Source organism: Necator americanus, chromosome II (assembly GCF_031761385.1).
Source record: "Necator americanus strain Aroian chromosome II, whole genome shotgun sequence".
NCBI lineage: Eukaryota > Metazoa > Nematoda > Chromadorea > Rhabditida > Ancylostomatidae > Necator > Necator americanus.
Genome location: NC_087372.1, coordinates 20,784,232 through 20,799,207, shown reverse-complemented (window position 1 = coordinate 20,799,207; position 14,976 = coordinate 20,784,232). Strand labels below are relative to the sequence as shown.

General features: G+C 42.7%; 1 protein-coding gene across 2 annotated transcripts in view; it reads left to right on the top strand.

The window, feature by feature from the left end:
- Nucleotides 1–14,976, top strand: part of RB195_018750 (uncharacterized protein) — a gene marked incomplete at both ends in the record, with an annotated part of 55,827 nt that overhangs the window by 943 nt on the left and 39,908 nt on the right. Inside the window, 9 exons of one of the 2 annotated variants that reach the window (XM_064186327.1) lie at nt 539–552; nt 1,460–1,472; nt 1,544–1,657; nt 11,870–12,004; nt 13,405–13,499; nt 13,573–13,687; nt 13,737–13,778; nt 13,836–13,856; nt 13,919–14,006. In XM_064186327.1, the coding sequence (XP_064042209.1) occupies nt 539–552; nt 1,460–1,472; nt 1,544–1,657; nt 11,870–12,004; nt 13,405–13,499; nt 13,573–13,687; nt 13,737–13,778; nt 13,836–13,856; nt 13,919–14,006 (637 nt within the window). The other variant, XM_064186325.1, reaches the window with a different exon arrangement.

Genomic DNA, 14,976 nt, shown 5'->3' with positions numbered 1-14,976 from the left:
AATTAGGTCACAAAAAAGCTTGGGAGTTATAGAATAACGATAATTCTCATTACTAACTATTTTTATATAAAAGGATAAAAAGGATAAAGTCACTGGCGTATCAATCTACTTGGGATGCGCCAACGCGTTTTACTAGAATTCGTAATCGTTGAGGCTTTAGAACGCGTGTTGGCCTATATAATGACTTGCGGGGGCCAACCGATGACCAGGTCAGTGTTTTTATCCTCCCAGACAAGTCTGGTACCAACTTATCGACCCCGGGGGATGAAAGGCTTGGTTTGCACTAGGGCGGCTTCGAACCCTCGACCGTGTGGCTACAACGGACCTCTAACCAACTGCGCCACACCTGCCCCAAAAAAATTTTATATAATAATTTAAGTCTACTAGATACATCTTTATCTCATATTTCACGTGAGGATTTCTCTTGCTTCTGATACGATTATAAGTTCACCTCACATCACAAAATTGCAGTGGATGTGTCTGATTCTCCAAACAATTTAGTAGACAGTGAATTATACCCTAGTCGGTGATGCAGCGTATGATTAGCGGTAGGTAAGCAGAGTCAGCTACTTAGGTGCCAACGAAAGTGAATCCCTTTAGGAGACACACCTTCGCTAATTCCTCTGACGAGGCATGACCGGGCACTCTCGAAATTCCGTCGGGACCCTCTTTACACGCACCCGACGGAAAAGACGTGGAAAAGCCAGAAACATTATTTTAGCCTGTCGTAAGCCTTTGCGTGCCGTGGGCGGACTGGACACAAAACATTGGAAACGACGCCTAAGGTCCGACTTTGGCAAGGTGCGAGTTCTTACGTTTGTCCGCGTCGCGAGTGATCACAATGCGACTCTCCATTCTGCTTGTTTTTTGCGTATCAATCTGCGCCTGTTTTTTTTAAACATTTTTCAAATTGAACTGACTATGAGGTAGCAGGGTTCCGCTTGTCTTCTGTTGCTTACAATATGAATACTTGCAAAACCTCTTCGGGGAGAATGTAGTTGGAAGGGGAGCTTTCAGTGGTGCCCATGTTTCCGAATGCTCTGTAGTACTTTTTTCTCCTAGGAACATTAGCTTACATGTCATAGATCCTTTAAAACTAATGCTTAAGTCCTAGGGCTCCGATTGACTTAGTTATTCACTTCCAGAAATAAGGACGCAACTGAGCCCCCCGACGCGCTAACTATGTTTTACCCACCTCTTCTTCTACAGTCATATTGGGTATTGTTCTTAAATGCACAGAAATTACTACTGTGCCTAGTCTCTAGTTAGAAATAATCAGGTTTATGGTCTTTTTTAACCACTCTGGGTTATACTTTTCTTGCCGTTGGTATTGCGTCTGGTTCTGTTTTTTTTTTCAAACGAATTCAATGCAAATTTAGGTAGTTAACTAATTGTTTTAAAATACCATTTCTACGTACATCAAAATTGGAGGGCAAACGAGTAAGAACAACTCTCTTAGATCAGAGAAGCATGTGAGTTTCTTCAGCCTGATCTCTGTACAGACAAAGAACATAGTTGTAAAGGTGATAAATGCTCGTTCAAGCGTAGTACGAGAATAGCAGCTGTTAGTCGACTGAGTGATATGAAGAGAGCGAATAATTCTGAAAACGGAGAAGAACGCAAAGTAACGAAAAGTAGCACCAACGGGCACCCTCAGGTTGGTCCATCATTGCTATTACTTCGTTACTTTCTTTAATTTATGTCGATTTGCTCGATCTGTTTTGTGCTGCCGTTTCTGACTTCAAGATACAAGATTTCCTACAAGATTTTGTCTGATGAGCATCCAACACAGTCCATCTCTGGTTGTTTTTCTCCGCCGTTTTACCGGAGTAATAACTCCTAGACCTTGCTTCAGTGAGTCCACAGAGACATCTCCTTCATTCATCATGCCATAAAAGTGGCTCCTTACATCTTAATGTGTGATCCTACTGCTTTGCACTTATTTGAGACATTTTGAAATTCTCTCGAACATTCTTTCTTTTCTTAAGGTGTACGCCATAACCAATAATTAGCTTTTGCTGTGCTGTTAAATCTATCATCTATAATCCATCATCATTATTTTATTTGATTTCACATTACAAATCTTCTATATGGAAGAAGTTGGCTTTTCACATTGTACGCATTCAAACTGCAAGGAAAATCAGTGGCGAATGCATTGCTTTCTTATTTTAGCATTGATTTTCCTGATTAAATGTTCGAAAAATAAGGGCTCCGCCAAGTGGCCAACTACATTTTACCCCCCCCCCCCCCCCATTCATCATCGGTTTTCTATGATAGTCTTTTTTCAGAATCTGAGTATGTGAAATAGAGTATGATTGGTCCGTTAATCGGTTGGATTTTGTAAGGGATTAGAGAAAGCTCTAAGTCCACTATCTGGATTATATAGTTTGGAATGAAAATTAGAATTGAATGTTCTTGTGGTGATGCTAATCGTGCTAGGGTGGATTCGTACAAATAGAACATGAACTTCAAGCACGAAATAGGTTTCGGGATTCCTTCTTTCGGTTTTTTTTTTCAATTTTTGGCGAAACATAACAAGTGATTGGTGACGAAGAAAAGTGAGATTCATTTTCCAGGATAGTAGGATTATTTTCAAATCAACTCCCAACAATAGAGGTGAACTATAGTTATAGATAGCCATTTAGATGAACCTCCCATTAAACCACCTCCATGAGACCTGACTCACTCGTCGTTGCACTGCTCAAGAATTATTCGCTCAAAACTGTTAACTTGATGGATCGTGGGTACAAAGTCAGCCAAAAATCTCAGATTTTTGTTCGGCGTTAAGCTGTTCACGCGCTTTTGCTAGGCACTCTGCAGAGCACTGTATTGACTTCGTCCTCTGGCTTGAAGTTTGTCGGCCCAATACAGTAACAGAAACGCGTATTATCACAGAAAAATCATGTATATTCACGAAAACACTATCAGGAACCGTTTAACTCTGTACATTGCAGTGCTGCACTCAATATTGCACCATGAATCGAAACGTTTAGAGTGCAAATTATAGGAAAAGTCGGGCCCTCCTCAGGTGAATGGGGGTTTAGCCCATGGGGTGCTGCTCAGGTGAAGGGAGTCCGGCTCCGACTATCGCATCTATGGTCCACTTTAAATATTAGTGAATCTGCAGGCACTATTTTCGGGCGTAACTAAAATTAAAACAGGTCTTCGCTTTCTGTCTTCTATCTACTCGTCACAACACATAAGTTGTCATCTAGAAGCGAACGGGAAACATGTAGTTGGGAGGAGAGGGGGGAGGGGGCAATCAGTGGCGCCCTTATTTCCCGACGCTCTAACTTACTTTTTTCTCTTGGTAACTTTAACTTTTAATTTACATGTCATGGATCCTCTAAGACTAATACTTAAGCATTAGGTTTGAGATGCTATGCTATGATCAATTGATTTCATTATTTACCTCGAGAAATAAGGGGGCCGCTGAGTGCCTCCCCTCCCCCCAACTACATTTTACCCGCAGAGAACTTGAAAGACCCTTCATCGGCCAACGTTGGGCCATTTTTAGCTGAGTGTGGATCATCCAGATATTATTTTTTCATTTTAAATTCATTTGACCAGCAACCATATGTTTCCAGGTCACTCGCGCTAAGACGAATTTAGACAACGCTTTTCTATGGAGTCTTTCGATGTTGCTGCTTTGTACATTCCGTCTTTAACAACTTTGCAAAACAAGTTTCTTTTAGACTTTGGAGTTGTTCTTCTTTTCTTTTCTTCCAGACTTCTTTTGAAGTTTTTAACCGACCACGGCGGTCCCATAGACTTCAGTGGTTTTTCCCGTCTAACCGCCAGTGTTGCCTATTGCTTATTGCTTGTTCCAAAAAAGTCCTCCCATGTACGTTTTCAAAGTGATCGAGCGATCTTTCACACGACTAATGTATCTTCTTTCGATGAGGCAACAGTTTGCACCAACTGGTACCGTCATATTCATAACTAAAAATCGCAGCGTTAATTTCGAATAGTTTGCCAAAAAAAAAAAAAGTTAAACCGAACTGTTCTTGAACAATGTCATTTCTCTTTCATTTCATTGTCGCTGAAAACAGGTCAGAACGTAGGTGCGACTCATGCCAAGAAGAACTCACTTGTTTGCTTACTGGAATGTCGGGGTTAAAGCGAATATTCCTGAAAGAATCCTTGAAAGGAGATTACGTTTTAGTGTGGATTTCGTTGTTCCGTCGATATTCTTTTAAAGTATTACGTTGGCTACTTTTTTACTTTCAAACCAGTTGGTCTTTGAAAGCATATCTTTTCTCCCGTGGGTTCAATTAAAAGGCAGGTGACTCTAGAAGCCTTCTAGCCAGTGGTGTATAAGAACGCCGCGTCTCTGTTGTGTATCGTTGTAACGCAATTGGATCAACGTCATCTTCGAGTGATCTTTTACAAGTGGACGCAACGCCATAGGGCAAGCCAGGCGGTCGCCAACATCAGTGACGCATTCGGCGAGGTGACCATTCACCCTGCCATCAACAACTGCTTCCGCCGCTTCGACGAGAGAAACTTCTCTTTCGACGACCTCTCACACGAGGCATTCACATGTCGGATTCGTGGGGAATGAAGTGGTGGAAGCTGTTGCCCAACAAAAGACTGTCGACATATGGCAGCTACGCGAGTTTGTCGCCGCGATCCGAGAAAAGCGACTGGGACGTGCTGCTGCTCACCTTCCCCACGACAACAAGTGGCCGCATTTCGCCTCTCCTATTTCCCGCCAACTTGGGGACTTACTTGTGTTGAGAAACAGTCCCCATCTACCCTACTCGCCAGACCTCGCTTTATCGAAGCACCATTTCTTCCTGGCTCTCATGGATTGCTTGAAGCAAGAACTGTGCAGTTCCTTCACTTAGCTCAAATTAGCTGTTTTTTGAATTCTTATTACTATTATTTTTATTTATTTCGTTTATTACTTTCATTTATTTAGTTTATTTTTTGAGTCTCGAACTTGTGGTTCCAGGAATTGTGACCCTCCCAGAGAGAAGGAACACAGGATGGACACACACACATTAGTTTGAACATCATCGACGAATGAGAATCAATGTGTGATTAAGGAACTCTGAAAATGTAATTCTATGCGTTTAAGAAAACTGAGTGGCCTAATTCATTCACGACATAAGTGTTACGCTAATATAGAAGTTGTTTATACTGTCTATTAATCTATGAAAATTGTACTTTGCTTCATCTACGAACCAGATAAACATACTCATGAAATATAACAATACTATAGCCGGGTCAAAACAACCTGAAGTCGAAGTCATGCAGTTGTCTAGCTGTCGAAATAGATAGGTAGCTCCATCGCAGCACATCGATTACGCCCGCTTATGCGCTTGTGTGTGTGTGTGTGTGTGTGTGTGTGTGTGTGTGTGTGTGTGTGTGTGTGTGTGTGTGTGTGTGTGTGTGTGTGTGTGTGTGTGTGTGTGTGTGTGTGTGTGTGTGTGTGTGTGTGTGTGTGTGTGTGTGTGTGTGTGTGTGTGTGTGTGTGTGTGTGTGTGTGTGTGTGTGTGTGTGTGTGTGTGTGTGTGTGTGTGTGTGTGTGTGTGTGTGTGTGTGTGTGTGTGTGTGTGTGTGTGTGTGTGTGTGTGTGTGTGTGTGTGTGTGTGTGTGTGTGTGTGTGTGTGTGTGTGTGTGTGTGTGTGTGTGTGTGTGTGTGTGTGTGTGTGTGTGTGTGTGTGTGTGTGTGTGTGTGTGTGTGTGTGTGTGTGTGTGTGTGTGTGTGTGTGTGTGTGTGTGTGTGTGTGTGTGTGTGTGTGTGTGTGTGTGTGTGTGTGTGTGTGTGTGTGTGTGTGTGTGTGTGTGTGTGTGTGTGTGTGTGTGTGTGTGTGTGTGTGTGTGTGTGTGTGTGTGTGTGTGTGTGTGTGTGTGTGTGTGTGTGTGTGTGTGTGTGTGTGTGTGTGTGTGTGTGTGTGTGTGTGTGTGTGTGTGTGTGTGTGTGTGTGTGTGTGTGTGTGTGTGTGTGTGTGTGTGTGTGTGTGTGTGTGTGTGTGTGTGTGTGTGTGTGTGTGTGTGTGTGTTGTTGTGTGTGTGTGTGTGTGTGTGTGTGTGTGTGTGTGTGTGTGTGTGTGTGTGTGTGTGTGTGTGTGTGTGTGTGTGTGTGTGTGTGTGTGTGTGTGTGTGTGTGTGTGTGTGTGTGTGTGTGTGTGTGTGTGTGTGTGTGTGTGTGTGTGTGTGTGTGTGTGTGTGTGTGTGTGTGTGTGTGTGTGTGTGTGTGTGTGTGTGTGTGTGCCTTGAAACCTTGGTATATTCTGTCTGTGTTTTGCTATAGTGTGCCTGCGAGGTTTTTAGATGGAACCTTTATTTGCCGACGCTAGAAAGATATAAAATTGGGTGCGACGGGTCCATCGGCGCCAGATACCTAAAGAAGGGGGTGCGACGGGTCCATCGGCGCCAGATACCTAAAGAAGGGGGTGCGACGGGTCCACCGGCGTCGGATTGGTGCGCCGGTGCCAGATACGTATAGAAGGGGGTGCGACGGGTCCATCGGCGCCAGATACCTAAAGAAGGGGGTGCGACGGGTCCACCGGCGTCGGATTGGTGCGCCGGTGCCAGATACGTATAGAAGGGGGTGCGACGGGTCCTTCGGCGCCAGATACCTTTAGAAGGGGTTGCGACGGGTCCATCGGCGCCAGATACCTAAAGAAGGGGGTGCGACGGGTCCACCGGCGTCGGATTGGTGCGCCGGTGCCAGATACGTATAGAAGGGGGTGCGACGGGTCCATCGGCGCCAGATACCTAAAGATGGGGGTACGGCGGGTCCATCGGCGCCAGATACCTGTAGAAGAAGGTGCTACGGGTCCACCAGCGTCGAAATGGTGCGTGATAACTTCGTGTGCATGACCCAAAAGATAAATGGTTGGAGCCGTTTCATAGCCGTGACCACTGGGCGCTTTGCTCTTCACCTTTATGACTCCTCCGCGTGCCTATTTCCTTCTTCGTTCGCCTCAAGTTTGTAGCATGCCATTCTTAGAAAGTGAAAACCCGCATGCAAACGCTGCTTAAATAATAGCAAGATGTTTTTGTGATCTGACGTGGAACGTTATCGTTATCGCTAGGAAGATCTTTCACGTCATTTTATGCTAAAACATCCTTCTTTGATAACTGTTTGGGGAAAATAGGAGGAAAACCCATATTTCACGTGATACTTTCAAACTTTGTCTAGGATATATTGGTATGGAGTGTTTGAAGCTGAAGTTCGAATGTTCTCCAAATGTAGAACTGACGCGTTGAGAAAGAAGACTATGAAATCTTTCGCTTTTAGTTATAATATAAAAAGGAAGAAAGATTGTTGGAGATACACAAGTCCAATTTCACAGAAAACGCCACTACTGCTAATTTTCGTTGATTAGTGAAGGGGAGCGAAGCGAACACCACAGAAAGTCTGAAGTCCGGCTTTAGCCGGACGTTCAGACTGGTATATAATAACGGGCTTATTCTGTCACGTGTGGCTGTCTGTGTGTCAGTCACCAAATTCAAAAAGGGGGTGCGACGGGTCCACCGGCGTCGGATTTGTGCGCCGGCACCAGATATCTATAGAAGGGGGTGCGACGGGTCCACCGGCGCCAGATACCTACAGAAAGGGGTGCGACGGGTCCCACGGCGTCGGATTGGTGTGCCGGCGCCAGATACCCATAATATGGGGTGCGAGGAGTGCACTGGCGCCAGACACCTATGGAAGGGAGTGTGACGCGTCCTACGGCGTCAGATTGGTGCGCCGGCGCCAGATTGCTATACCGGCGTCGGTGGGCCCGGTCATTGGTGCGCAATAACTTAGTGTGCATGACGCAAAAGATAGATGGTTAGATTAGACCGTTATATAGCCGTGACTACAGGGCGCTTTGCTCTTCACCTTTATGACTCCTCCGCGTGCCTATTTCCTTCTTCATTCACCTCAAGTTTGTAGGATGCTGTTCTCAGAAAGTGGGAACAAAAACGGCTGCTTAAATAGTTGCAAGATGTTTATGTGATCTGGCGTGGAACGTTATCTTTATCAGTAGTATGATCTCTTGCATGTCATTTTATGTTAAAACATCATTCTGTGATTACGGAAATCAGGAGGAACACCCATACTTCGAGTAATGCTTTCAAATTGTATCTATATTATTCTGGCATCGAAGGAGTGGTTGTAGCTGATGGTCGAATATTCTTCAAATGTAGAATTGACGCGTCTGGAAGGAAAACTCCGTAATCTTTCGCCTTAATTTATAATATAAAGGAGAGGAGGAAAGCGATGTTAAAAAAAAACAAATCTACTTTTACAGAAAACACCACTACTATTAACTTTCATTGATTAGTCAAGGGAAGCGAAGCTAAAATCACCGAAAGTGTGAAGTCCGGCTTTAGCCGGACATTCAGACTGGCATACATATAATCATATATGTAATATATTGGCAATGAGTGTTTGAAGCTGAAGTTTGAATGTTCGCCAGATATAGAACTGACACGTTTAGAAAGAAGACTATGAAGTCTTACCCCTTCATTCGTAACAAAAATATAAAGGTTGTTAAAGATTCACATGTTAAAACTGGTAAAGATTCTAATATATTAAAAAAAAAAGAAGGCGTTGTTAGAAAAGCACAATTCTAATTTCACAGAAAACGGCACTAATAATAATTTTCGTCGATCAGTGAAGGGGAGCGAAGCGATCATCATAGAAATTCTTAAGTCCGGCTTTAGCCAGTCTTTCAGACTGATTTCATATAATAAAATAACTGGTCTCACTTAGACATAAGAGAATGACACAATTCCTTTCAGCTGTTGGTCCTTATTAATCTTGTTTATTTCCATTATATGGAGTAAGGTCAAAACGACATGAAGCGCGTTCGCAATTGCGTACTCAGCTCCTCTCTCGGTGGAGTGGAACGGCTGCGAGGGTGGTGAAACCCTTGCCGGCATCATCCACCTCTGCAGTTAGCGACGGTTCCAACTCGGTTTCAACTGCTGCCTCCACTACACCGTCTCGAGCGCGTTCGCAAATGCACTGCAACTACGCTCGTGATTCATGTCGTCTTGACCCGACTATACTGTTTGGATCTGTTACTCCATCCATCAAATCCAAATCCTCGACTCCTTTTCCTCTTCGCTTTTTTAAACAACAAGTTTGCGTGATTCCTTCTGTGATGATGATGCCTTGTTTTTTTTACCTCGATGCATGCAGTGATCACTTGACAAAGTATCAATTGTATCCCTGCGCAATCTGCGAACATTGTTGAGTGAATCACTTCTTAAGTGAGTTACTTGTACCGATGCATTGTATAGCATCCGAACCCCGATGTTAATTCATAACACATTACACATACACACGTAGAAGAAATGCAGAAAAAACGTCACGGAAGGACCGACACAAAAAGCATCTGGAGATTAGCGCATCACATTTTTAGCTTCTCACTGTTGGTTAGCTCAGTCACTTCATTAACTAAGTTGTGTCGACTGGCTGAAGTATTTCATCTTTTTCTCCTACTGGCCTCATTTGGCAGCTAACTTCCATGCCCTGCATGCATCTTGAACATAAGCTTTGACATACTTCTTATTGCTTACATGTTCTCGGGTCTGGATGAGATGCTGATTTTTTTTTCAGAACTAATCAGAGTTCTCTGATTATCGCGATCAAGTGATGATCTAGTCTTCGGTTACGATGGACTTTTGTTTTTGGATGGATGTCGAGAACAATATTCACCAACCTAAATGTCTGTCTCGTCGACTCTCACTAAGTCCTGTCATGTCGTTTGGCCGTCTTTCGCATGCGCTGTTTGCGCCAAAAATCTTACTTTTTGAAGGAAAAGTTCAGTTCATTTTCGTCGGTTGTCAATCCTGTGGAGTAGCATTGTAAACATTACTCTCCATTTTGAGCTGTAGATCAGACCGAATTCGACGTATTTCATGAAGAAATTTAGGAAAGGATCCTCAACGAGGAATTTTTTACAAGGTTTTTGATAGCTGGTTTTCCAAGAGATGCAAAATCTCGACGTTGATGTCACAGTCGCGATTCTTACGAACTTCTTGCGAGAAGAAGAAACGGATGGAAGTATGCCGTGGCTTGCACAAACAGTGGGCCTTCTGTTAACTGTCGCATCTTCAGCCACTTGTGGCTGAAGATTCCCAGTGTATAGAAACTCGGTCCACGTGTACTCTACGAACTATCAGAGTTTGGCCTTGCAGGAAGAAAGAGCACATGCCTTTCTCTTGTCCCCTTCCGAACAAGACGGCTTTCTTAAGACACTCATCACTGGTGATGAAAAATCCAAGGGATGTGCGAAAACCCTGTGAGAAAGAAACCGTAGGTGGGTCGGGGTGAGGAGCCGGGACCTCCCTAAGCTCAACTTCCATTCCAAGGGGTGCTCCTCTCCAGTTGGTGGAACAGAAGAGTGAATTATTAAAGCTCAAATTTCCGCTCTTCAGGTGCAACTGCTGAAGACCCACGTTGACCACACGCGCGAACAGGATACCGATTTCGAAATCTAAATTACGCCGGCAACGCCCCACCACGGCGCGGCAAACTTGAATTATGCCGAGCTCCAAAGCTGTAACTGGCTGGTGATTACCCAGCTGTTTATAACCTAAAACTCTCCGATCAAGCAAGGAAGCTCAAAACTGAGGACGATGTCAGCAAGGTACTCAGCGATTTCGTCAACTACAAGCTCCTACCAAATCGAAAAGTTGCTCGACCATTGGTGTTTAGTGGTGAATGAGGATGGTACATAACTCTTATGTCCAGTAGACTGTCTCTCAGGAAGTGGAAGGGACCTATGCGACAACCTAATAGGCAGGTAGAAAGGTCTTTTTCTCTAGCACATAACAGTGCGTTACAATCTGATCACGTCTTACTTTAATGCTACGTTTTTTTTTCTGTAGAACATTCTTTGTCGTAGTGTATTTTATATAGAAATAATTATATAGAAATGGCCGACACTCCTTAGATCGATTGGTGGTGGGCTGTCGTTGACTACATAATCGTTAGACCTACTGCAGTTTAGAAAGTGATAAAGCTTACCTGTTGAGCAATGTATTGAATGGTTCCTTTTTAATTGCCAGTGTTGTTCACCGTGCTTTTATACCATAGTATTACATAAGGTTCTATCAGGATTCTCTCCTCTTATGCTTATTTAAATTCGACTGCTCTTGTCATTCTTTTATTCTCGCGATCGCGTTGTAGCTGGTAACGAAACTTGCCTAAAGGCAATATCTTGACGACCCACTTTTTTTCGTGGTAGTGCTTGAGGCACCTGCTGCATTTCTTTTTTCTTGCCTCATATATTCTTATGAGTATCCAAATCATTGGCTTTTAGTACTGAAAACTGAAACTATTTGAAACGCTGGTTTTGTCTCTAAGACCACGAAGAGAGTTGTTCGCTCGTCGAAGTGGAAAGCAGCTCCTCATTGTCTCTACCGAAGAATTGAGTTACTGTTTAATAGTTTTTCGTCATTTCTCTTTTCTCTTTCTTGTAAAACCATTACGGAAGAGAAGTAGTTGTTTTTTGTGATAGTCTCTCGCGTTTTGCTTGATTGGTGCAGCCGCCAGTCAAAACTAACAGTTGTCACGAAATCGATCGGCTTTTCCTTTGCATTCCACCATCCGTCTATTGCCACAGCAATCATACTTTTATGATCGAGATGGTTAGAGAATTTCTCCGCTTATCTCCGTTCCATATCATCGTTGTTTTCAACATCGCTTTTATCGCCCCTTTTCACATCGGTTCAAGGCTCCTCACCATCGGCTAATTCTTTCACCGTTTCTTTTGATTTATTTCGTTTATTTTGCTTCTTCTAGTCGTTTACTTTCTGCATGCTGACCTAATCACTACTGTTCCAATGATGTTTTTTTTTGTTTATTTTCCGATTTGGGTTTGCATATTTGTAGATTCAAACTTGAATTTAGCCACCACCACAGAAACGCTTAAATTCTGGTCATACTGGGACTCAACGACTTGAGAAAATGGGAATTAATGGAAAAATTGGTGAATCTGATATTGAGCGAGTAGCTGTCCTTGACTTCGGAGCGCAGTATGGCAAGGTGAGATTTTTCTTCGAATTCATTTTATTGAGTAACGTGGTGCTTAGCATATAGACATAAAGACGTTCGACTACAAAATCCAGAAGAAATTGTTTTTTCTTTGTTAATTCTTGCTGATAGGTTGCAGATTTTACTCGATAGGATATCAAAATTTTCCCCGAAAGATTTATGACTGTAGGTGTAAATAATCCCGACGTGCGTACATAACATAAGACGTAACATGGGTAATATGGTGTAATGAACACATTTAATTTAATGAACACAATATGGTGTAACATAACGCGCTAAGTTGACCCTCCTTCCGTCCGACACGAGTTCGTTTGTGCCACCAAAATCAGGTTTACCTCAAAGTCGGTTAATTCAACAGTTTTCCTGGAAGGTTCTGCACTCCCATCATACAGTACATCCCAGATTCAAAATATCGGAGTAGAATCTGCAAATAAAATCTGAGAGATAGTAGAAAATAGAAGCAGTTGAAACTTGCTGACTGAGGTTTTTACAAAAGCTTACCTCAATCTTATATCTGCTTATGATCTTTTGAAGTTCGAAGATAATTTATGGACTTCTGTGATTTGGTTGTTGAATGTTTATCAAGCACGTTTCACTTTCTTACTATTCATGCTGGAAAAATTTAATATTATTAGCTGGAGAGGACGGAAGCCGACCGCTCACGCTGCAATTAGCATAAAGTAGGTCGATGGTCCAAAACGTCTCACTAATTATTTCAGGTTTCCTGGTTTCTGATCGCCCTGGGAACTCAGTATACGTGCATTAAAAGTATAGGTAGTCGTACACTGTCGGGTAACCTCAGTTACTTTTTGAAGCGTACATCATTCTGATCAAAAGCTTCCTAGTTTCGCTAGTTTCCGTAATTGTTTGGCTTAGCTAATGTCTGATCCTTCTTATGCAGATGTATCAGCTACGGGTTAATTTAACTGCCTACCTAGCAGACAACTTATTACTGTCAATAATTTTCCATACAGGTAGTGTATGGAAAATTATTGACACTGATATCGCCAAATTGTCATCTTTGTTGCAAGTTTTCTTTATAGGTATTGAGTTAATGTTATGCTTTCCAATGAATGTAAATTTGAGTACCATAGAGCGGCACGTAAAATAATTAGTAACAACTTGCGAACGTTCTGAACTATAAACGGCCGCTCGAAGCGCAACTGACTTGTAAATAGAGGAATGCCTGTAATTGCATCCCCAAATGTTTTGTAACTGTAAATCTTTCCAATATTTGGTTTTAAACGGATACAGTTGGATTCGTCTGCAGTCACATCACTTCGAAAGGCTGCTGATAGGTCTTTCGGACCAATAGTCAATCAAAAAAGAATCTTTTCCGTATACCAACAAATGAAAGTAAGTACAGTTCAGGTCCAAGTTGGATTTTGTAGGTCATTGATCGTCGTGTGCGGGAAGCCAATGTCCTTTCTGAGATGTTCCCATTAAAGACAAAGGCTAAAGATATTTTGAGCAAAGGAAGATTCAAGTAACTACTTTACGACAATGCTACAATACAACTGTTGAAATAATATTTTTTTTAACCACCGATTTGCTTTTAGAGCCGTAATAATCTCAGGTGGTCCCAATTCTGTGTACGAGGAAGGAGCACCCCAGCTAGACAATGAGATCTTCAATTGTGGCTTGCCTGTCTTGGGCATTTGCTACGGATTTCAGGTCTTGGAATATTTTTTTCGCAGTACTTCTTCTATTTTTTTATTTTTAGTTAATGAATAAAGGACACGGTGGGAGTGTAGCGAAGGAAAAGGTTAGGGAAGACGGGCAGTGTACAGTGCGATTAAACACATCTTGTGACCTGTTTCAGGGACTAAATGAAAATGAACAAGTTTGGTCTCTTGGTTAGCATTACTCATTTTTGATAGTTCAAGTTTGTAACATTTTGCATAGGTTCTCTTAACACATGGGGACTCTGTAACGGAACAGACTGTGGCGCCAGGTTTCGAAGTGATAGCAATGAGTGGTGGACATGTTGCTGGTGTGTTCTATTTTTTATAACATAGCTATTACCGGAAAAATACTATGACGGATGACCTCTCCGTCAGATGTTAATATGCAGCGCTGTTTGTGTTGTGCAGCTAAAACAATGCAATACTTTAAAGCATTAGAGCGGTAATATCTTACTAAATGCACTGTACCATGGAATTGACGATGTTGGAATCTTCCTACAAATAAATAATAGGGGTGTATTTAACTATGAGTGTTGCACTCAATTCCGTATAGTAATCTAGAGAAATCGTGAGGAACAGTCTTGGTGTCCCCAAAGACACAACTTTTTACGCGACAGAGCGCCGGCGATTCCGTTCAACGGTCGCAACTGAGGTAATATTACTTGGTTAAATGGCAGAAGCTCCCCTACCCGCACACGTGCTTAACTGTTGATGCCTTGCGGATGCAGTTGTGGCCGTAGTTCAACTATGCTTAAGTTGCATCGTTGGTAGTTTTGGTGTCATCAGGGCATCAGGCTCCATTTGTCTTTTTCTGGATTATTAGGGGATTGAGCGTAATCACGCTCATATTCGTGAACTGCACCCCTACCCTCTCGCTTAGAGATTCCAATTTCGTTAATTTTTGGTAACACTGCCTTTAAGAAAGTTTGAGAGAACTGATGAAAAATCAGGCAAATTCGGAAGTAATTGTGAAAGAGAGTGTATAAAAGACAAGTGGGTGCTTATCGTTAGGACATGACACTTTCTGCCACAACTTCTCTTAAGGGTAAGTGGCTGACAACCATGGTCGGTAATTGCGCTACACAGTAGTTAGCGGCATCAGAAGAACATTACGTTGCTCCTACTTTAATCCCCATCTCACCGATCCACCTCGCTTACACAGTATCAGCAGATAGACTTAAAACCTTCAATGGTGACATATTACAACCACTCTTCAAATTTATAAGGATGAGAAACAGCGGTGTTCAACTACGAGTGAATCTTGGAGCTTAGCGCTGT